We start from the raw sequence: 24,120 nt of genomic DNA, 5'->3' as shown, positions 1-24,120 counted from the left end.
ATATGTACATATATATATATAAACCTTCCATCTTTGTGCTTATTTTAAAGATGATTTTGACTATTCTGGTTTTTTTCAATTCCATTACATTTTAAAATTAACTTTCTATCAAAAGAGCCTCCTGGGGCTTTGATTAGGATTACATTGAAGGTATAGACCAACTTGGGGAGAACAGACATCCTAACAATTGAATCTTCTAATATGTAAAATAGACTATTTTTCCTTTTCATAGGTCTTTTTTGATTTCTCTCTGTGTTGTTTCATAATTTCAGTGTGGAATCTTGCACATTTTATTTAGTCCTGTGTATTTTATTTTTAAAGTCCTACTGTAAATGGCGTTGTTTTTTACATTTTCATTTTTCATTTGTTTTTTGCAAGTCTGAAGAAATACAGTTAATATTTGTGTATTGACTTTGTATCACATGGCTTTGCTAAATTCACTTAATAATTCCAGTAGTTTGTAGATTCCTTGGATAGTCTATGCATACAATCATGTCCATTTATGAATAACATGTTACTGTTTTCTTTCCAATTTTTTATTTTTTATTTTTTTTCTCTCTTCATTGCTCCGGGTAGGGCCTCTAATATAGTGTTGAATAGAAGTGGTGATAATAGACATCCTTGTCTTGTTATGGAGGAATATTCACTATTTTATCATTAAGTGTGATGTGATTTGTATGTTTTAGGTAAATAATCTTACCAAATTGGGGAAGCTTCCCTCTATTCTTAGTTAGCTAAGAATTTTTATTATGAATGGGGTTGAATTTTATAAAATACTTTTTCTGTGTCTATTAAGATGATCCTATTGTTAAAATTATATTGATTGATTTTTTAATTTTAATTTTATTTTTTTAAAAGACTTTATTTGAGAGAGAGAATGAGCGGGGGGAAGGGGCAGAGGGAGAAGGAGAAGCAGACTCCCTGCCGAGCAGGGAACCCAATGTGGGACTTGATCCCAGGATCCTGGGATCATGACCCTATCCAAAGGCAGACACTTAACCAGCTGAGCCACCCAGGTGCCCCTCGAATGATTTTTTTAAATCATTTGTTAAGCAAACTATCTGTTTCTAGAATAAACTCACATAATCACGATGTGGATAGTTCTTTTTTTTTTTTTTTTTTAATATTTTTGAAGCCTGATGCAGGGCTCAATCCCAGGACCCTGAGATCATGACCTAAGCTGAAGGCAGATGCTTAACCAACTGGGCCATCCAGGTAGGTGTCCCTGTATAGTTTTTATATGAGATTGTATTTGATTTGTTAAAATTTCACTTGGAATTTTTTTCATCTATATTTTCAAGGGATAGCACTCTAATTTTTTTTCTTGTAATGTCTTTGATAGGTTTTGGTGTCAAGGTTATGCTGTCTGTCTGAAAGATTTTGTTTAGAATTGTTGATCTTTTTCCTTAAAAGTTTGGCAGCATTTACCAGTGTAACCATCTGGATTGGGTGTTTTGATTATTGGAATGTTTTTAAATTATGGGCTTAATTGCATTAAAAGATAGAGGATTATTCAAATTTTTTCTCTTCTTGTGCCCTTTTCTGTAAGTTGTGCTTTTCTAAAAAGTTGCCCATTTCATCTAGATTGTCAGATGTATTGGCATAAAGTTATTCACGACATCCTCTTTTTTTTTTTTTTTAAAGAGAGAGAAGGACTGATTGTGTGCATGGGAGGGAAAGGGAGGGAGAATCTTAAGTAGAATCCATGCCCAGCACGGGGGGGGGGGGGGGGGGAGGCACACACAGCTTACACAGGGCTTGATCTCATGACCCTGAGATCAAGACCTGAGCCAAATCAAGAGTTGGACCCTTAACCAACTGAGCCACGCAGGCGCCCCCCTCCATTCTTCTTTTAAAGTATGTAGCATCTAGATTGATGTTGCCTCTGTCATTCCTAATATTAGTTATTTGTTTTTCTCATTCTTCTTTTTCCTTGATCAATTATGCCGATTTTATTAATCTTTTTAAAAAAACTGTCTTTTGGCTCCATTGACATCCCCTGTTTTATATCTCTTTTCTATTTCATTAATTTCTGATTTTGTGTTTATTATTCCTTCTTTCTACATTTGCTCTTTTTTTAGCTTGTAGAAATATTTACTTAATCCCTCAAATCTCCATTGAGAACTACTATAGCTGCATCACAGAAATTTTCAAATGTGGTATTTTCATTAGTGTTCCTTTCAAAATATTTTCAAACTTCTATTGTAATTTCACTTTTGATGAATGGATTATTTAGAAGTTACTTAATTTTCAAATAATTTGGGATTTTCTAAATGTTTTGTTATTGATTTCTAGTTTAATTTTGTTGTCAGAGAATATAATTTGTATAATTTTAACCCTTAGAAACTGATTACTAGTTTTATTGCTTAGCATATGGGATATTGTGTTCAATGTTTCATATACATTTGAAAAGACTGTGTATCCTGTAGTTAAGTATATAGTGTCCTACAAGTGTCCATTAGATTATGTTGCTTAATATTGTTGCTCAAGTGTTCTATATCATTACCAATGTTTTGTCTGTTTGTTCTGTTAATTATTGAGGAGGTATGTTAAAATCTCCACATATAATTCTAAATTTGTCTTTCCCATACAGTTCTGTCAATTTTTGCTTCATAAATTTTAAAGTTATATTATTAGGTGCATACACATTTAGGATTATGTCTTCTTCCAATGGAATTTATCTTTTTTTAAAATTTAATTTAATTTTTTCAGTGTTCCAAGAGTCATTGTTTATGCACCACTCCCAGTGCTCCATGCAATACGTGCCCTCCTTCATACCCACCTCTAGGCTCACCCATCTTCCTCCAACCCCGCCCCGCCATCCCCTTCCCCTCTAAACCCTCAGTTTGTTTCTCAGAGTCCACAGTCTCTCATGATTCATCTCCCCCTCCGATTTCCCCCAATTCAGTTTTCTTTTCCTTCTCCCAATATCCTCCATGCTATTCCTTATGCTCCACAAATAAGTGAAACCATATGATAATTGACTCTCTCTGCTTGACTTATTTTGCTCAGCATAATCTCCTCCAGTCCTGTCCATGTTGATACAAAAGTTGGGTATTCATCCTTTCTGCTGGCTGCTGGAATTGATCTTCTAATTATTATAAATTTCCTTCTTATTTCTTTCACTTCTTCCTTAAAATTTACTTTGACAGTTATTAATATAACCACATCAATTTTCACATGGTTCCTGTTTGCAAGGAATATATTTTCTCATTATTTTATTTCTAATTACTTATATTTAAATCAAAGACTTCTATTTAAAGTGTGTTTTTTGAGGTGCCTGGGTGGCTCAGTGGGTTAAAGCCTCTCTGCCTTCCGCTCAGGTCATGATCCCAGGGTCCTGGGATGGAGCCCCACATCGGATTCTCTGCTCAGCGGGGAGCCTGCTTCCCTGCTTCCTCCTCTTTCTCTGCCTGCCTCTCTGCCTACTTGTGATCTCTGTCTGTCAAATAAATAAGTAAAATCTTAAAATAAATAAGTAAATAAATAAAGTGTGTTTTTTATAGGCAGGATGCTGTTGGGTCTTTTTTTTTTTTAATAGTCTGATGATCTTTTTCTTTTTTTTTTTTTAAGATTTATTTATTTTATTTTAAGTAAGCTCTCCACCCAATGTGGGGCTTAAACCCATGACCCCAAGATCAAGAGCTGCATGCTCTACCAACTAAGCAAGTCAGGTTCCCCAACAATCTTTTTCTTTTAAAGATTAATTAGTCCTTTTAAATTTATTGTGATTACTGATATGGTTACTGAAAATTTATTTATTTTTAAATTTTATACCTCTTCTTTGTTTGTTCCTCCTTTCCTGCTTTCCTTCAGTTTAATCAAGTTATGTTTTAATTCTTCATTTTTCCTTTTATTATCTTTTTAGATCCATTTCTTTTTTTTTTAAGATTTTATTTATTTATTTGACAGACAGAGATCACAAGTAGGCAAAGAGGCAGGCAGAGAGAGAGGTGGAAGCAGGCTCCCTGCTGAGCAGAGAGCCTGATGCGGGTCTCGATCCCAGGACCCCGGGATCATGTCCTGAGCCGAAGGCAGAGGCTTTAACCCACTGAGCCACCCAGGTGCCCCTTTAGATCCTTTTCTTATATTTTTAATGCTTATTCTAATGATTATAATATGCATCCTTACTTTATTACTATCTTGAATTATTATTTAACCCTCCACAATGTAAGTCTTACAACAGTATACGTAATTTTACCTCCCCTGAATTTTGTATTATTGTTATATGTTTTACTTCAACATTTTTTTAAGATTTTATTTTTATTTATTTATTAATTTTTTGACAGACAGAGATCACAAGTAGACAGGGAGGCAGGCAGAGAGAGAGGAAGGGAAGCAGGCTCCCTGCTGAACAGAGAGCCCGAGGTGGGGCTCAATCCCAGGACTCTGGGATCATGACCTGAGCCAAAGGCAGAGGCTTTAACCCACTGAGCCACCCAGGCACCCATTACTTCAAATCTTATGAATCCCATAATTGACAATACATTGACAGTATTGTTGTTTTACATGGGAGATAGTCTTTTAAAAAGAGTTTGAAATGAAAATTTAAAAAATACCATTTATATCATGTTAAAATATCAAATTACTGGCAGTAACCTGAACAAAAGATGTACAGGATCTCTAGGCATAAAGAGGGGAAAGATACTGGAAAAAATGCAGGAACCCTAAATTAATGGAGTGAGATACCATGTATATGAGTCATGAGAGTAAATATTGTAAAATGTCCGTATACTGCAATTTGGTCTTCAAATTCCATGCAATGCCAATCAATATCTCAACATGTAGGAGAGTGTATGTGTGTGTGTGCACATGTGTGTGAGGCTAATTTTAAAATCTTAGCTGTGACATCCAAAAAAGAACAAGGCTTACCAAAAAAGATGTACACTGCCGCCATCTTGGTTCCGCGTCCCCCGCACAAAATGCCTGGTGAAGCCACAGAAACCGTCCCTGCTACAGAGCAGGAGTTGCCACAGCCCCAGGCTGAGACAGGGTCTGGAACAGAATCTGACAGTGATGAATCAGTACCAGAGCTTGAGGAACAGGATTCCACACAGGCAACCACACAGCAAGCCCAGCTGGCAGCAGCCGCTGAAATTGACGAAGAACCAAAACAGAAAAGCAAAACAGAGCCGGAGTGAAAAGAAGGCACGGAAGGCTATGTCCAAACTGGGTCTTCGACAGGTTACAGGGGTTACAAGAGTCACTATCCGGAAATCTAAGAATATCCTCTTTGTCATCACAAAACCAGATGTCTACAAGAGCCCAGCTTCAGATACCTACATAGTTTTGGGGGAAGCCAAGATCGAGGATTTATCTCAGCAAGCACAACTGGCAGCTGCTGAGAAATTCAAAGTTCAAGGTGAAGCTGTCTCAAACATTCAAGAAAACACACAGACTCCAACTGTACAAGAGGAGAGTGAAGAGGAAGAGGTTGATGAAACCGGTGTAGAGGTTAAGGACATAGAATTGGTCATGTCACAAGCAAATGTGTCAAGAGCAAAGGCAGTCCGAGCCCTGAAGAACAACAGTAATGACATTGTAAATGCTATTATGGAATTAACAATGTAACCATCTGAAAACGAGGACTTTTTTTTGGTGTTTCAAAAGAATAACTGCAGCTTGGTTTGAAATTTGTACTGTTTCTATCATTAATAAAGTTATGGCTTCTTGTTGGATGAAAAAAAAAAAGATGTACAGATGGCAAAGAAGCCTTTTCACGGATTGAAATAACTTATTATATATTAAATATTATATATTTATATATTAGAACAATCTCAGCAAGCACATTTAAATCTTCAGTTCATGCACTAGATCACCTCACAACCACTTGCATTCCAGTGGCCAAAGCAAGTTAATACAGAGTTAGCCTGTTGGAAGGCACTGAAGTCACATGGGTAGAAACATAGATGTATAATCATTTTATAGGATATGAATAGTCACTTATGGGGAGAAAGTGAACAGTTGAGAACAGTAATACAGTCTATCAAAGCTGTCTATTCATAACCCCACCACTGGGTGGATAGCCCACATTGTATATATGTATATGTATGCGTGGGTCTGTTTACTTTTAGAACCCGAATCTGTGGGCCACGCTTATGAGGAAAACACTCTGGAACATTTTTTGGTGGATTCCCCAAGCAAATGAGGTTATGGTGGAACCTCAACAATGAGGGACAATTCCTAATTTCTTGAGTCTCCATCAGTGAGATGTAGAAAACTTGGGTGATCACCAAGTTCATTCCCAACTTAAGTTTTCTGGTCCTTCACAGTGCCCTGGACATTAAAATTTGTGTTTAGTTCCTTATAAAAAATGATTTCATTTAATTTTCACAACATCATTATAGAGTAGCTGTTATTACATTCATTATAAATTATTATGTATCCTAGGCCTTCCAGGAGCACTCTCTGATTGTTAAAGCCCTGTTTATGAAGATTAATTTTATTTGCCAATTTTGAGCAGTTTGGGGGGATGGAAGTGGGAGAACTCCCTTGCATCAAAGTTACAATGCCTCAGGAACACAGATATGAGTGCAACACTTGTGCTCATTTTTTAAACCTAAGACCCAGGCTTTATGGGGTTAGGGTACAACATGGCTTTGGGCCATGAGCAAGAGAGAATTCTCAGGATTATAGCCTCTAGTAGCAAGATCACATTGTCAAAAGATATTTTTCAAAAAGATTTTATTTATTTATTTTAGAGAGAGAGAACATGCGCAAGCAGGGGCTAGGACAGAGGGAGAGGAGAGAATTTCAAGACAACTCTGACTAAGCACAATGGAGCCTGATGCAGAGCTCCATTGCACAACCCTGAGATCATGACCTGAGCCAAAATGAAGAGTCAGCTGCTTAACTAACAGCCACTCATTCACCCTTGTCAAAAGATATTTTATTGGGACGCCTGGTTGAGCAGCTGCCTTCGGCTCGGGTCATGATCCCAGCATCCTGGGATCGAGTCCCGCATCGGGCTCCTTGCTCGCCAGGGAGCCTGCTTCTCCCTCTGCCTCTGCCTGCCATTCTGTCTGCCTGTGCTCGTTCTCTCTCTGACAAATAAATAAATAAAAAATCTTAAAAAAAAAAAAAAAGATATTTTATTGTACCCTGAGTCATGAGAAACATTTGCTTCGTGGTTGTTATGGAGATGTCCTTTTCCTTCTGTGGAAATATGTCACACAACTTAAATTCCAGAACTGGCAAAAGCCTTCTGTGATTAGCTGTGTGGATTCCACAACAATATACTTTTAGATGAAAGAAAAGAGTGTGAAACTGCATATTGTTAATTTAATGGCAAGGCATGACAGTCAAAATATATCCAAACAAAAAGGAGAGAACACAGCCCTATAATCCAAAGGACCTGTGGGCCAATTTTGACTTGTGGTCAGTTTACAATCTTTGTATTTTGTCCTCAGAGATTTATTTGAAATTTTCCAGTTTTCTGCCCTTAGTATTAAAGAGTAGTGGCAACTTTCTAAACTGACTTGGCAAGAGTCCTGTAAACCAGACTGACTTGTTGATATACTTCAAAGTTCACTCTCTATAGCACATTTCCCCTGAATTTCTAGGTTTTAGATTTATCATGTGTTATTTGATGTAAAAGATGTATAATAATATCAAAAGTCAAAATGAAATTTTCTCCTTTCCTGAAGGAAAGAAAACTCTTCTTTCATCTCTAGAATGATCTTTCCATTTGAGGGCCCTGACCTCAGCCTAACCTGAGCCCAAAGGTCTAAGTCCATGTACCTAAGAAGAGGTTTGTACAAATTTTCATCCATGGTCACAGCTCTTATTCAGGCTCCGTAACTGAGTTACCCGACACTGCCAGCTGGTATCCTGCTGTTACCCAACAGGGACGTAATGGCCAACAAACAACTTGTTTGCTAACCCAGGCATGATCATGCTTGTTTTCGTAGGATGGGCAGATAGTAAGACCCATTGCTAGCGTGATCTGGTTACCATTAATCTTACTAGTTGTTATTGCCAGAGGATTTACCCTCTCTGTAGAGGAATAAAACAAATAATTAATATGAAACCATTGGTCATAACCTGAGCAATGAATTATAAAGGAGTTGGGGTTAGATTTTATTCTGGCAGTTAGCAGTGACTTCCTAGAAAACATTGTAGCCTAAGTTTTCCCATCTAGGAAATGTCTTCTCTGTGCTTCAGGTTTATAACAATCATGGCTCCTGGACTTTAGAATCGTTCTATGGGCACTTCATTCAAACATGCAGCAGTACTATTTATTGAGTGAATATGTGTGCCAGGCACTGTTCTAGGTACGGATGCAACAATCCTTAAAGTGAAATCCTTATCTTCCCTTCCTCAAACTGACAGTTGTCTCCTATATTATCTATCTCAGTGCTGGCATCAACATCCATCTAGTTATCCAAGGCAGAACGCCCTGGAGTCCATATCAACATTTTTTTCTTCCTCAGCTCTCTATCCAATCAGTGACCAAGTCCCCTCCAGTGTCCCCTCACCAATCTAAAGACTCTATTATTCCTTTGCTAACCTTGCCTCGGTGTCTTTGCCCTGTGGTCTGTGAAATGTCCCCCAATAATGGGTCCGTGATAAAAGGAGCGAGACTGATACAAAGCAAAGATCAAGCAAAGCTTTATTTCGCGCCAAGCATCAAGAATCAAACCCACCGGCCAGGGCCGCACCTCTTACAGAGAGGGCAACCCCTCTCTGCTTTGCAGACTAGCTTTTTAGGGCAAAGGACATGTGGTTGGGCCTGGCCATGCACAGGTGGCCAATGAAATTGTAACACACAGAGAAAGCTGCACAGTCATGCTAGGTCACACATAAGTGACCAATTGAATTACAATTTACCTTAGTAGATATTTGAACTAGCCTATCACCTTGGTCAGAATTGGCACCTAAAAGGCACCCGAAGGGCAGGGCCCATACTTCTTGGTAACTAGGGAGACAGTATACAACCCCCCACTGATTGGATGTCTCCACCTGGCCTGATGCACCCTTGTATTTGGGCTTTGTTACCTGGGACTGATTTCCGGGACTTGTTTTTAGTAAGTCCCCTGGGGGAAGGGGGGCAGGGACAGTTTAAGTTTTACTGCATAAACAACAAAATGACTGTTTAATCCAAGATGGAATCACTCTGGCTAAATAGGCCCTTACAGTCTGTCTTGAGCAATCTTCTTCTTGACTTCACACAGCTGGCTTCTCATCATTCAGACCTTCTTCTTGATGAAATGTTCTTCAATCCACCATATTCAGAGTTGCTTCCCAGCCCTATTCTTAATCTCATTACCCTGTTTTACTATCTTGTTACCACCAATACTACCTAACTTATTTGTATCCTCCCCACCATTTTGTCTTTCTCCATCACTAGAATCTAAGCTTCATGAATAAGGAGACTTTTTCTACCTTGTTTATCCCTGTTCTGGACACTGGGGATATGGCCAGTGTATCATTCTCTGTTGCTCTCATCTGGCAAAAGTCCAACCCTGGTAAACTCCAGTTCTCTAACTATTCCCTACCTAGACTCAATACACACCACACTGGCTGCTCTCATGACCATAAACCTTGCTGCTGCTGCTTGGCATGCTACCATATTTCTCTAGTCAATTCACTATCCCAACACCCCAGACAACTATTTCCCACATTTCCCTCCTAAAACTTCCAAAATCCCCTTCCCCTTCCTCAAGCTCATCTGATGACCTTGCTTCTTACTTCCCTTAAGCAACAGAAACAATCAAGAGATCTTCCACATACTCTCACTACTAAATCTGCCTGTGTACTATGCCTCTGCATGTTCCAGGGCATGGACTCTCTGTGCTCTTAAGTCAGTCCATCCTCTCATTCAAGGACACCACTCGTGCAGGATCAGTTTTTCTCTCTACTGGACCATTCCCATCAGTAGTCAACATTCTCTAATGTCACCCATCTGAAAATAAAACAAGACTTCCCTTAACCTCATATCCCCCTTTAGTTACCGCTCCCATTTTTGTTCCCTCTAGCAAAACTTTCCACTTTCTTTTCTTCTGCTTCTGTTTCTAAAACCACTTCAATCAGGCTTTTGACACCACAATATATAGAAATAATTCTTGGCAAGATCATCAATGACTACCATATTGCCCAATCCAACGTTTCTTTCTCTATTCTATTTTATTCCACCTATCAGTTACATTTGACACAGACAAATGCAAACTCTCTTCTTGAATTTCCTCTTCATTTGGCTTCAGGGACACCATGCTCTGCTCTTACTTCTACTGTATCACAGGCTACTGTACTTAGGCTCTTTTGCTGGTTCCTCCTCCTCTTCTCAGCTTCTAAATGTTAATTGTCTAAGGCTAAGTCGCTTTTATAATTCCAGTCATCCCCCAGGAGATCCTATCTAGTAACAAGGCTTAAGGTCCATCTGAAAATTAATGTGGATAACTTCCACATTAATATATTCAGTTCCAATTCTCCTGTGAGCTCCAGGCTAATCAACCTGATTATTCAAAATCTCTGCTTGGATATCTAAGAAGAGTTTCATGTTACTGTGTTCAAAAATGAATTCCTTTTTTATTTTTTAAAAAGATTTTATTTATTTGAGTGATAGGGTGGGGCAGTATGAGCATGGAGGGAGACGAGCAGAGGGACAAGCAGACTTCCTTGGGAGTGGGGAGCCCAACTCGGGGCTCAATCCCGGGACCCTGAGATCAAGACTTGAGCTGAAGTCAGGTGCTTAACTGACTGAGCCACGCAGGTGCTCCATGAATTCCTTTCATAAGTTGAAATATAGTTGACATTAAAAATGAAAATTCTTGATGTTCCTCAGACCTCCTCATTCTCAGTTTTACCCCCTCCAAAAGTGGAAACTCCATTAACCTCTCCAAAAGGGGAAACTAACATTTGCTCAGGTCACATCCCTGAAATCATCCTTTATTCCTGGACTTTTCTCAGATGTTCAATCCATGTACCTTATAGACTCTACCTTTTCAATATATCTAGTATCTGACCACTACTTACCACTCCACTGCCGCCATGCTGGCCCAACTATTATTTCTTGCCCAGACTCCTGCAGTGGTCTAACTGGTCACCCTACTTCCACTCTATCCCCTTCCATAGACTCCTTTCATATACCATCTGGAGTAAAATTTTATATGTCACCTTTTATATGTGTTATGTCACCAGCAGCTGACTTGGGAGTTTGTCAGCTATCTTTCCTAGCTGTTTTTTCGATGTCAGACTCAATCTACCAAGAGAAATTTAGCTTAAAGCTAGGACTCTATCACTGGTATTATGCTAAAACAAATGTACCTTAAGTTAAAAATAATCAAGTCTCTTTTGTTTGAGTGGCAGGTGATTGATCTTGCTGCTTTAGCGGATAAGCCTACCTACAGAACCCAGAGGAGAGGAAAAAATTCACCAAACCCAGAGATCAGGATGCAAAAATCACTCATGAGCAACCCCAAGAAGCCCTCCAGAGAAGCCAGGAAAGGATACAAATCCCATTTATGGTGTTGACAAAACATCAGGTAAGGAATCAGTATAGCCCCATTATGTGACTGTTTCTCTTTCACCTTAACATTTATAACTACCTGATTTTTATTTGCTTATTGCCTGTCTCCTCCTTTTAAATATACACTTAATTTAAAATATAACTCTTAATTTAGACTTAATTATATACTTAATTAAAATATAACTCTTAATAACACTTAATTTAAAATATAAAATATAAGTGTGTTTTACTTAAATGTTTTTGCAAATGAGACTAGTGGCCGCTGTCTCCAGTGCCAAGAGTGCCTGACATATGGGAGGTGCTCAAAACAGTGCTTTGGGTTTTTATGAATAAATCAACCCAAAGAAATCTCTTTTGTAGCTCAGAACTAATTTCTTTTTTTATTTTAAGGGTAGATGGACTGGGGTGGGGGGTGGCATGCAACTTTAATCTGAGTTTACTGAAGATAGAAGTGCCAAGGTTTACCCAAATGGGACTAGTATTCTGATGACATTACCTAGAGAATAATACGGTTCCTCTTATAGCTTTCCTCATCTAACGTGGGGACAATCCTAGTATCTATTTATAAGGTTACTGTGAGGGTTAAACGATAAAAAAAAAACTTGTAAAACACTCAGGACAGCACCTCTCACTGGATCATTAACTGCAGTTATTGCAGTTATTAAATAACTGCAGTTATTTGGTTATTATAATTTATATCAGTGACACACTACTAATTATAAATTACTACGTCATAAATCCACTCAAAGCTGATGTTGTCATTGACCCCTATCTAACACTTTGCTTCAATTTGTTCCCCATAATTCACTTGAGAAATTCCTTTTGGTAATGACAATTTTCATGATTTTAATTTCCTATCATTCAGAAGTTCCTGACTTTGGTCTACGGGCAACAGGGACTAAGTAAGAGGATTTTAGGGCCCAATGTATCACTGGTGCAAAAGGAACCGAGCACACCAGGCTTTTACATTCTTGCTGTGAATCGCTGGAGGACAGGGACCAACCACGTCTTACTGAATTCTATAACCTCAGAGCCCCGCAGAGTATGTATGCCCCTGGCGCATAGTCAGTGTTGCTAATAAATGAATGGTAAGCATAGTCCGACCTCCCGACGAGCCCACAAGCCGAGAGCCGGCTGAGCACAATCGGAAAGAACGGAAAATGAGATCCTGCAAGCTAAATCGCAGGTCGCTAGCGCCCAGACGTCGGCGCAGGACGCGTCATCTGGCGGCGGCTGCGCGCTGGGTCCTGCCGGGGTGCGTCGGGAGGGAAGCGCGCGGGCGCCGCGGGGCGGAGCCTCTCTGGGTGCATGGAGAGCTCGGGCGCCGCGACGTGTGGGAGCCACATGTTCGGCTTCCTACGTGCTCTGAAGACCCGGAGCCGAGGCGAGGCGGCGCGGGTACTAGTGCAGGAGCAGGACCTAAGGCAATGGGGCTTGACAGGTCAGTGGCCCCGGCCGTACTTCTTCCGGGGTCTTTGCACTTGTTGGGACTCGCTTCTGGCGGGCCAGAGGACCCCGCGCTAGGAACGGGCCTTCGGCGCCGCGGCTGGCGCGTCCTGTGGGTTGTTGTTTTTACCAGCGGGCTCCAGGGCTTTTCCTTCCCGCCCCTGCGGTGGGGAAGGGCACAGAGGACCCGGGTGTGGGGCCAGGCGGCCATAGCCCCCGCCGGCGCGGCGCGGGGTTGGCGGGGGTGGAATGAACGAGATTCCGGGCGGGGAAGCTACACCCGTCTGCAGCCTGCCACACTGGCCTCAGGGCGGAGGGACTCCGTGAGACCCCTGTCCCGGAGGTAAGACCTTTCTTTTTGAAGACACAGAGGAGGTCCTGGCGCCTCAAGAATGTAGGTTTAAAGTTTCTCTTCGGTCGGTTTGGAGGCCTGAGCCCGGGGATTTCATGAGTTGCTCCTGTAAAACTCTCAGAACTCTTCTGCTTGCTTCATCTGTCTTCCTCATTTACCGTGCACGTGCAGTTCTTTGATAATTTCCCATTGGTTAATTCTCCCACAATGCTCTGTTTTAAAATACGCCGCTAAGCAAAGTTTATTAGTCTTTAGGCACATACGTGTATTTACAGTCCTTTCCTAGAATCTCTGAAGCTCGAAGCTTTACAGACAGCGAGGGTGACACCTTGTCCTGTGGATGGAAAAACTCAGGCCCTCTTTTCTTATTTCCTCGCCTGGCTACGCTTGACTCACCAGCTATCCTCTCCAGTCCTGTTTTTTGAATTATAAAATAATAACTGTATGATAGAAACTTGGGTCAATAATAATCAGTGGTGTAGACTTTAATTCATTACTTATTAAGTGCTACCGAGAGCCACATACTTTCAGTTGTTAGGTACAGAGATGCGCAAAACAAAATCAGGCCCTGCCCTACCAGAGTTCCTATGGTGGGGACTGTCAGTGCTTCCAGAAGTATAAACTAATACTTAATGAACTGTTGTTACATACTAAATGCCAAGGAAGTGAGATTTTGTTGATTCTCAGAATGAAACAAAAGATGCATTTCTGTATCCAGCTTAGAAGAGGAATGAAGGTGAATGGTTAGGATACAGACACGAATGAGAAAGACGACTTTGCTGTGTCCCTGAGGCTATGTGAATGAGTGTGTGTGTGTGTGTCTGTAAGGAGTGTGTATCCAGCCTAAATAGAAGTTTATGGACTGGTGTTTGTGTGGGTATCGTAACATATTTTTGTATGCCTTATTCTTTAAATGTGTTTTTAGGTGTGATGCTTTGAGAATATTTGTGGGAGAAGGCTAGATGAGTGTGCTCATTGATACAGACTACCGATAATAAATAGATCTAGAGAACTATCATCTGGATGTGTGTTATTTTAGTAAAAATGAGAAGAGAGAAGAGGCTGCACCTTTGCTTGGGGGAATTAGTTAATGAAGAAGGAAGTAGACAATGTGGAAACTTAGTGATGGGAACAATAAATTGTAGTGGAAGGAAAGAAAAAAATAGAAAACAGGTATACGCAGAAGAATAACCATTGGCTGTTAGAGCTTGAAATTCCCATTTCTATTTACTAGAATTTATATTTTGTAAAATGATTTTTTGAGAGTTGGTTAAAAATCCTTACTGATTTTTTCCTTATTACAGAAGTAGTACATGTTCTCTGTAAAACATTTAGAGTAATATTCTTTGCATAAAGAAAAAATTTAATTGCCATATTCGTCTTACTGTTTATATGTTCTTATTTATCATACCATCCTTGATCTGTGTGTCCGTATAATTTCTTTTTTTACTTCTCCGAGATGGGGTGTGGAGGGAGGGAGAGGAGCAAAAATGGGGTTTCATATGCATACTTTTTGGAAACAGTTTTGTCTTCTATCATCATTTAGTCTTTTTAGTAATTTATTCTAAAATATCATATTTAGTGGGTACAGATCTTTCAATGAATGGATGTGCCATAGTTTAACCAGCCAAATATGTGGGTATTTGGGTTCTTACTTTTTTTGTGGTTATAATAATACGAATAAATGTCCTTGTAACCAAATATTTATTATATCCATAAATTTTCAATTCTTCCAAGGCCGCATTTCTATGCCAAAAAGTATGTGAAATTTTTGCTGATTTTTTCCACATTGTCACCAACGCTGGTATTCTGATTTGAGTAGTTATGATGAGCACTATGAATTGTGTAAAACGGATGAAGCACAGACCTGTACCCCTGAAACACATAATACATTTTATGTTAATTTAAAAAATAAATAAAAAGGATAAAAATTCTTTTGTTATTTAATATTTGTTTCCTAGTATTGATGAACACTTGGATATTGGTTTTTCTTCTTGTTCCTTGTGTATTTATGCTCTTTGCCCATTTTTTAACTGTCTTTTGCTTTGTTTTTTCTTGCATTGATACTAAATATTTGCCACAGATATCGGGAATATGTTTTCTAGTTTGTGTTTTGATTTTGATGAGGTGTGTGAGAGTGTGTGTGTGTGTGTTGTGTGTATTTCAGTGGTGATTTTTTTTTTTTAAATGATTTTATTTATTTATTTGAGAGAGAGAGAGAGAGAGAGCATGAGAGGAGAGAGAGATCAGCGGGAGAAGCAGACTCCCTGTCGTGTGAGAGTGTGTGTGTGTGTGTTGTGTGTATTTCAGTGGTGATGTTTTTTTTTTTAAATGATTTTATTTATTTATTTGAGAGAGAGAGAGAGAGAGAGCATGAGAGGAGAGAGAGATCAGCGGGAGAAGCAGACTCCCTGCCGAGCAGGGAGTCCGATGTGGGACTCGATCCCAGGACTCCAGGATCATGACCTGAGCCGAAGGCAGTTGCTTAACCAACTGAGCCACCCAGGCGCCCCTCAGTGGTGATGTTTAAGAATTCTTTGTAGTCACATCTTCAGCATTTTTCTAAATGATTTTTGCCTTTAGTGTGTTTGCTTAGGTGGGGTTTTACTACTCCGAATTTATTGTGGTTGGCTTAATATTTTTTTTTTAGTATAGTTGTGATCTCTTTATATTTAAATTTTTATTTCCCCAGAAATTTATTAGGAAGGAACTTGACTTTTTTTTTTTTTCTCTCAAATATGTAATGAATTAGCCACTTTCTGAAAATCAATGAAACAAGTATTTTGTTCTGCGGTATTCTTCCCAGTGATTAAAAAACTTTTAGTTGGGAGCACCTGGGTGACTCAGTTGGTTAAGTGACTGCATTTGGCTCAGGTCATGATCCTGGGGTCCTGGGATTGAGTCCTGTGTGGGGCTCCCTGCGTATCACAGAGCCTGCTTCTCCCTCTCCCTCTGCTTGCTGCTCTCCCTGCTTGTGCTCACTCTCTTTTTTTCTCTCTGTCAAATAAATAAATAAAATCTTAAAGAAAAAAAAAAACAACGCAAAAACCTTTTAGTTGATTTTCCTCTCCTGAATAGTGTCGCAGATGTATTCCATACATTCCAGTGAACTTCAGAAACTCAAAGTATATTGGATCATAAAGGTATGTCAAGATCACTTTGTTTTTGTAACATGCAGACCTATTACTCGTGCTGTTTTTGCCTGCTTTTCCAGGACAGGCATACCTCAGAGATACTGCAGGCTCGTTTGATTAAAGAGCACTGCAATAAAGTGAATATTGCAATAAAGGTAGTCAAGTGAATTTTTTGTTTTCCAGTGCATATAAATGTTGTATATATGTTTATACTATACTGTAGTCTACTAAGCATGCAATAGCATCATGTCAAAAAAAACCAAAAAAAACAAAAACCAAACCAAAAACCCAGTGTATATACCTTAATTAAAAAATATTTGCTGAGGGGTGCCTGGGTGGCTCAGTTGGTTAAGCAACTAACTGCCTTCGGCTCAGGTCATGATCCTGGAGTCCCAGGATTGAGTTCCACATCGGGCTCCCTGCTTGGCAGGGAGTCTGCTCTTCCTCTGAGCTCTCCACTCTCACACTCTGCCTCTCAAATAAATAAATAAAATTTAAAAAAAAATTGCTGAAAAATGCTAACCTATCATCTGAGCTTTCAGTTAATTGTAATCACTGATCACAGATCACCATAACCAATACAGCAGTAATGAGAAAGTTTGAAATATTGTGAGAATTACCAAAATGTGACAGAGACACTTTTTAAAAAAAATTAACATATAATGTATTATTTGCTTCAGGGGTACAGGTCTGTGAATCATCAGTCATTCACAATTCACAGCACTCACCATAGCACATACCCTCCCCAGTGTCCATTACCCAGCCATTCTATCCCTTCCACCCCCTTCCACTCCAGCAGCCCTCAGTTTGTTTCGTGAGATTAATAGTCTCTTATGATTTCTCTCCATCCCCGTCCCATCTGGTTTCATTTTTTCCCTCCCTACCCCCACTATCCCCACCCTGCCTCTCAAATTCCTGACAGAGACACTTTAAAGTGAGCAAATGCTGTTGGAAAAATGGCGCTTATAGACTCATTTAACTCAGGGTCCTCACAGACCTTTAATTTGCAAAAACAGAACAAAACAAAAACAAAAACGTGTTGTTAGACGCTGTGTTAGCATCTGTGAAGGGCAATAAAGTGAAGCACAATAAAATGAGGTATTCCTGTACCCCTCACCCTCCTGAGACGTGGGCAAGGGAATTCAAACAACTCTGTGATGGGTGTAGCTGATGGGCACCCACATTTCTTTCTTCCCAAACCCCCAAGCCTGCCTTATCATATCCTTGAGGCTATAAAGCAAAAGACTGCATTTCCCAGACTCCCTTCTAGTTCTGTTGTACATGATGGGTGTGGGAGATTTGAAAGGGGGGAAATGTGGAAGAAGCCACAGTCTGGGAGGGACTTGGGTTTTCTGCATTTCTCTTGGAGACTAGTCCTAACTTCAGGGAGGTTAAGTAGATACTGAACATCCATTTTACTGGCGTGGATTGTAGCTGAGGTGGGACGGTCCTGGAGCTGACAGTTGGACTAATGGTCTTGTGAGATAAGGAAAATACATATTGGCTCTGCCCCCTGGTTCCCAGAATAGGGTTTCTGAAACCCTTGTAATTTCCAGGGTGGCAGTAGTATCTTTTGTTCTAATGAGGTGATGCTGGGTATGTTCCTAGATGGCTCTTGGGTGGGGGCTGATCACAAGAAAGGACAAGCCATAATTAGAAGCTTAGAATTTTCAGCTCCATTCTCCGTTCCATGGAGATGGGAAGAGGGCTGAAAATGAAGTTAATGATTGATGGTGGCTACGTGATGAGGCTGCCATTAAAAATCTGAGAAGTACAGGGTTTGGAGAGGATAGAATGGGATTGTTTTCTTAATATCTCTAATAGCTTACGTGTATAGAATTGCAACAGACTTCTGTGTATTGATTTTATATCCTGCAACTTTACTGAATTAGTTTATGCTAATAGTTTTTTTAGATGGCATCTTTAGGGCTCTCTTTATATAAATCTTCTGCAAATAGTGACAGTTTTATTTCTTCCTTCCTTTCTGAATTGGATGCCCTTTTTTTTCTTTCCTAATTGCTGTGGTTAGGACTTCCAATATTATGTTGAATAAAAGTGACAAAAATGGGAATCTTTGTCTTGTTCCTGATCTTAGAGGAAAAGCTTTTAGCTTTTCACCATTGAATATGATTTTTGCTGTGGGCTTGTCTTATATGGCCTTTATTATACTGAGGTGCATTCCCTCTATACCCACTTTGTGTAGAATTTTTATTGTAAACGGGTGTTGATTTTTGTTAAATGCTTTTTCGGCATCTATGAAATCACGTGATTTTTATCTTTCATTTTGTTAATGTGGTATATCAAATTGATTGATTTGTGAATGTTTATCCTTTTATCCCTAGAATAAATCCCACTTGATCATGGTGTGTGATCCTTTTAATGTATTTTTGTATTCAGTTTTCTTTTTTTTTTAAAGATTTTATTTATTTATTTGATGGAGAGAGACACAGCAAGAGAGGGAACACAAGCAGGGGGAGTGGGAGTGGGGGAAGCAGGCTTCCTGCTAAGCAGGGAGTCAGATGCAGGGCTTGATCCCAGGACCTTGGGATCATGACCTGAGCTGAAGGCAGACACTTAACGACTGATCCACCCAGGTACCCCTTGAATTCAGTTTTTAAACACTTTGTGGAGGTTTTTGCATCTATGTTCTTCAGGGACATTGACCTATAATTTTCTTGTGGTATCTTTGTCTGGTTTTGGTATCAGGGTATTATTGAACTTGGAAGTGTTACCCCTCCCCCCCTTTTTAAAGAAGACTGAAAAGAATTGGTATTAATTTTTCTTTGAATGTTTAGTAGAATTTATCAGTGAAGTCATCTTGTTCTGGACTTCTGTTTTTTGGGAGGTTTTTTTTTTTTTTTAAAGATTTTATTTATTTATTTGACAGATAACAGGTAGGCAGAGAGGCAGGCAGAGAGAGAGGGGGGAAGCAGGCTCCCCACCGAGCAGAGAGCCCAATGTGGGGCTCAATCCCAGGACCCCGAGACCATGACCCGAGCCGAAGGCAGAGGCCCATCCCACTGAGCCACCCAGACGCCCCTGGGAGGTTTTTGATTACTGATTCAATATCTTTACTAGTAATTGGTCTGCTCAGATTTTCTGTTTCTTCAAGAGTCATTCTTGGAGGGTTGTATGTTTCTAAAAATACATTGATTTATTTTAGGTTGTTCAGTTTATTGGTATATAATTGTTCATAGTTGTCTCTTATGCTCATTTGTATTTCTGTTGTGTTAGTTAACAACATTTCCTCTTTCATTTTTTTTTAAAGGTTTTATTCATTTGAGAGAAAGAGTGAGTAAGGGGAGGGTCAGAAGGAGAGAGAGAGAATCTCAAGCATGGAGTTGGATATGGGGCTTGATCCCATGACCCTGAGATCATGACCTGATTTGAAACCAAGAGTTGGACGCTTAATCAACTGAGCCACCCAGGTGCCCCTCCTCTTTCATTTCTGATTGTGTTTATTTGAATCCCTTTTTTTCTTGGTGGATCTAGCTAAAGGGTTGCCAGTTTTTATCTCTTCAAAGAACCATCTCTTGGTTTCACTGATCTTTTCTATTGTCTTCTTAGTTTCTTTTTCATTTATTTCTGTTCTGATCTTTGTTATTTCGTTCCATCTACTAACATGGTCTTTATTTGTTCTTCTTTTTCTAGTTCCTTTTAGTGTAAAGTTAGATTGTTAATGCGAGATTTTTCTTGTTACTTGAGGTAAGCGTTCAAATCTCTGTGAGCTTCCCTTATTAGAACTGCTTTCGCCACATCCTGTAAGTTTTGATAGGTGTATTTACATTTTCATTTGTCTCAGGTGTTTTTTAATTTTGCTTTTGATTTTTTCATTGACTCATTATTTGTTCAGTAGCATGTTGCTTTTTTTTTTTTATAAGATTTTATTTTTTTATTTATTTGTGAGAGAGACAGTGAGAGAGAGCTTGAGCGAGGAGAAGGTCAGAGAGAGAAGCAGACTCCCCGCGGAGCCGGGAGCCCAATGCGGGACTCGATCCCAGGACTCCAGGATCATGACCTGAGGCGAAGGCAGTCGTCCAACCAACTGAGCCACCCAGGCGTCCCTGGTAGCATGTTGCTTAATCATATATGAGAATTTTCCAGTTTTCTTTTTGTAATTGATTTCTAGTTTCACACCATAGTTCTCAGAAAAGATGCTTGATATGATTTCACTCTTAATTTAAGGCTTGTTTTGTGGCCTAACATATGATTGATCCTGGAGAATGTTCCATGTGCACTTGAGAAGTTGGTGCCTTCTGGTGCTTTTGGATGGAATGTTCTATATGCATCTGTTAAGTCCATCTGGTCTAATGTGTCATTTAAGACTGATGTTTTCTTATTGATTTTTTTGTCTGGATGATCTAACCATTAGTGTAAATTGGGGTATTAGAATCTCTTACTATTATTTTATTTCTGTCTCTTACTAGTATTGTACTTCTTACTATTGTATTCTCCTTTTAGGACTGTTAACATTTGCTTTATATATTTAGGTTTTCCTATTTTGGGTACATAAATATTTACAAATGGTATATCTTCTTGTTTAACCCCTTTATTATATAATGTGCTTCTTTATCTCCTATTACAGTCTTTGTTTCAAAGTATTTTGTCTGATACAAGTATAGCTACCCCCAATTTCTTTTGGTTTCCATTTGCATGGTATATCCTTTTCCATCCTTTTACTTTATATCCTTATGTCTGATGTGAGTCGCTTGTAGGCAGCCTGTAGGTGGGTCTTGTTTTTTGTTTTTTGTTTTTTTTAAAGATTTTATTTATTTATTTGACAGAGACAGAGATCACAAGTAGGCAGAGAGGCAGGCAGAGAGAGAGGGGGAAGCAGGCTCCCTGCTGAGCAGAGAGCCTGATGCGGGGCTCGATCCTAGGACCCTGGAACCATGACCTGAGCCGAAGGCAGAGGCTTTAACCCACTGAACCACCCAGGCACCCCGTTTTTTTTTTTTTTTTTTTTAATCCACTTAGCCCCTTTGTCTTTTGACTGGAGAATTTAGTCCATGAACATCTCACGGGATTATTATAGTATGTGCTTATTGCCATTTTGTTAATTCTTTTCTGGTGGTTTTGCAGTTCTTTTGTTCCTTTGTCTCTTGCTTTCTTCCTTTGTGGTCTGATGATTTTCTATAGCAGTATGCTTGTGTTCCTTTCTTACTATCTTTTGTGTATCAACTATAGGTTTTTGCTTTGTGGTTACCATGAGGTTTACATATAACAATTTATATCTATAGCTCTTTTAAGTTGATAATAACTTAATTTTGAACTCATTGTAAAGCTTTACATTTTTACTCTTCCCCCACCAGCACATTTTATGTTTTTGATATCACATTTTACAGCTTTTAATCTTTTGTTTACCTTATTTAATTATTATAGTTATGGTTATTTTTGCTACTTTTGTCTTTTAACCTTCATACTATTTTTATAAGTGATTAATCCATGCCATTTAGTATATATTTACCTTTACCGGTAAGAGTTATACTTTTATATGTTTTCTTATTAATAATGCCTTTCTTTCATCCCAAAGAGATCCCTTTAACATTTCTTATAAGGCTGGTTTAGAGGTGATGAAATCCTTTAGATTTTGCTTATTGGGAAAACTGTATTTTCTTCAGTTTTGAATGATAACATTGCTGGGTAGAGTACTCTTGGTTGGAAATCTTTTTCTTTCAGTACTTTGAATATATTGTGCTACTTTTCTGGCCTGTGAAGTTTCTGCTGATAAACCTGCCAGTTGTCTTATAGGAGGTCCCATATACATAAATCAGGTTGTATTTCTCTTATTGTCTTTAGTATTTTCTGTCTGTCTTTAACTTTTTTTTTTTAATGATTTTTATTAACATATAATGTATTATTTGCCCCAGGGGTACAGGTCTGTGAATTGTCAGGCTTACAAACTTCACAGCACTCACCATATCACATACCCCTGCCAATGTCCATAACCCAGCCACCTTCTCCATGCCCCCTCTCCCCACCCAGCAACCCTCAGTTTGTTTTGTGAGATTGAGAGTCTCTTATGGTTTATCTCTCTCCCGATCCCATCGTTTCATTTTTTCATTTTTTTCCTTCCCTACCCCCCAGGCCCCCCACTCTGCCTCTCAATTTCCTCATATCAGGGAGATCATAGGATAATTGTCTTTCTCTGATTGACTTATTTCGCCAACATAATACCCCCTAGTACCATCCACGTTGTTGCAAATGGCAAGATTTCATTTCTTTTGATGGCTGCATAGTATTCCACTGTATATATAAACACCACATCTTCTTTATCCATTCATCTATTGATGGACACCTAGGTTCTTTTCATAGTTTGGCTATCGTGGACATTGCTGGAATAAACATTTGGGTGCACGTGCCCCTTTGGATCTCCACATTTATATCTTTAGGGCAAATACCCAGTAGTGTGATTGCTGGGTCATGGGGTAGCTCTGTGCTGTTTTCCAGAGTGGCTGCACCAGCTTGCATTCCCACCAACAGTGTAGTAGGGTTTCCCTTTCTCTACATCCTCTCCTACATCTGTTGTTTCCTGACTGGTTAATTTTAGCCATTTTGACTGGTGCGAGGTGGTACCTCATTGTGGCTTTGATTTGTATTTCCCTGATACCGAGTGATGTTGAGCATTTTTTCTTGTGTCTGTTGGCCATCTGGATGTCTTTGCAGAAATGTCTGTTCATGTCTTCTGCCTATTGCTTGATTGGATTATTTGTTCTTTGGATGTTGAGTTTGGTAAGTTCTTTATAGATTTTTGGATACTAGCCCTTTATCTGGTACTGTCATTTGCGAATATCTTCTCCCATTCTGTCAGTTGTCTTTTGGTTTTGTTGACTGTTTCCCTTGCTGTGCAAAAGCTTTTGATCTTGATGAAGTCCCAGTAGTTCGTTTTTGCCCTTGTTTCCCTTGCCTTTGGCAATGTTTTGAGGAAGAAGTTGCTGCTGCTGAAGTCGAAGAGGTTGCTGCCTGTGTTCTTCTCAAGGATTTTGATGGATTCCTGTCTCACATTGAGGTCTTTCATCCATTTTAAGTCTATTTTTGTGTGTAGTATAAGGAACTTGTCCAGTTTCATTCTTCTGCATGTGGCTGCCCAATTTTCCCAACACCTTTTGTTGAAGAGACTGTCTTTTTTCCATTGGGCATTCTTTCCCACTTTGTTGAAGGTAGTTGACCATAGAGTAGTCCATTTCTGGGCTCTCTATTCTGTTCCATTGATCTATATGTCTGTTTTTGTGCCAGTACTATACTATCTTGTTAATTACAACTTTGTAATAGAGCTTGAAGTCTGGAATTGTGAAGCCACCAACTTTGCCTTTCTTTTTCAACATTGCTCTGGCTATTCGGGGTCTTTTCTAGTTCCATATAAATTTTAGGATTATTTGTTCCATTTCTTTGAAAAAAAATTGATGGTATTTTGATAGGGATTGCATTAAATGTGTAGATTGCTTTAGGTAGCATAGACATTTTCACAATATTTGTTCTTCCAATCCATGAGCATGGAAATTTTTCCATTTCTTTGTGTCTTCCTCAATTTCTTTTATGAGTACTTTATAGTTTTCTGAGTACAGATTCTTTGTCCCTTTGGTTAGGTTTATTCCTAGGTATCTTATGGTTTTGGGTGCAATTGTATATGGAATTGACTCCTTAGTTTCTTTCTTCTGCCCCCCCCCCCCCCCCCCCCCACAGATTATCTTCCCATCACTTTGGATTCACTTGTCTGCATG

The 24,120-nt window shown here is 39.2% G+C and overlaps 1 protein-coding gene, 1 long non-coding RNA gene and 1 pseudogene across 5 annotated transcripts in view; all 3 read left to right on the top strand.

The window, feature by feature from the left end:
- Nucleotides 1–4,893: 4,893 nt before the first annotated feature.
- On the top strand, nucleotides 4,894–5,691 carry LOC125099189 (nascent polypeptide-associated complex subunit alpha-like; annotated as a pseudogene).
- Nucleotides 5,692–12,752: 7,061 nt separating this feature from the next.
- CHD1L (chromodomain helicase DNA binding protein 1 like) overlaps nucleotides 12,753–24,120 on the top strand; it is a 73,600-nt gene continuing 62,232 nt past the window's right edge. For 3 of the 4 annotated variants that reach the window (XR_007126502.1, XR_007126501.1, XM_047724592.1), the window contains exon 1: nucleotides 12,753–12,908. Coding sequence is in view for 2 of the 4 variants with exons in the window: in XM_047724592.1 (XP_047580548.1) it covers nucleotides 12,776–12,908 (133 nt within the window). In the remaining 2 variants the exon portion in view is untranslated. The remainder of the gene's footprint in view (nucleotides 12,909–24,120) is intronic. The other variant, XM_047724591.1, reaches the window with a different exon arrangement.
- Nucleotides 12,927–13,816, top strand: LOC125097123 (uncharacterized). Its single transcript, XR_007126503.1, has 2 exons — nucleotides 12,927–13,256; nucleotides 13,541–13,816. It is a non-coding gene; the product is annotated as an uncharacterized LOC125097123 (long non-coding RNA).

Source organism: Lutra lutra, chromosome 4, assembly GCF_902655055.1.
Source record: "Lutra lutra chromosome 4, mLutLut1.2, whole genome shotgun sequence".
In the NCBI taxonomy this organism is placed as follows: Eukaryota; Metazoa; Chordata; class Mammalia; order Carnivora; family Mustelidae; genus Lutra; species Lutra lutra.
The sequence above is the reverse complement of the archived record's forward strand: the minus strand, read 5'-3'. Positions and strand labels throughout refer to the sequence as shown.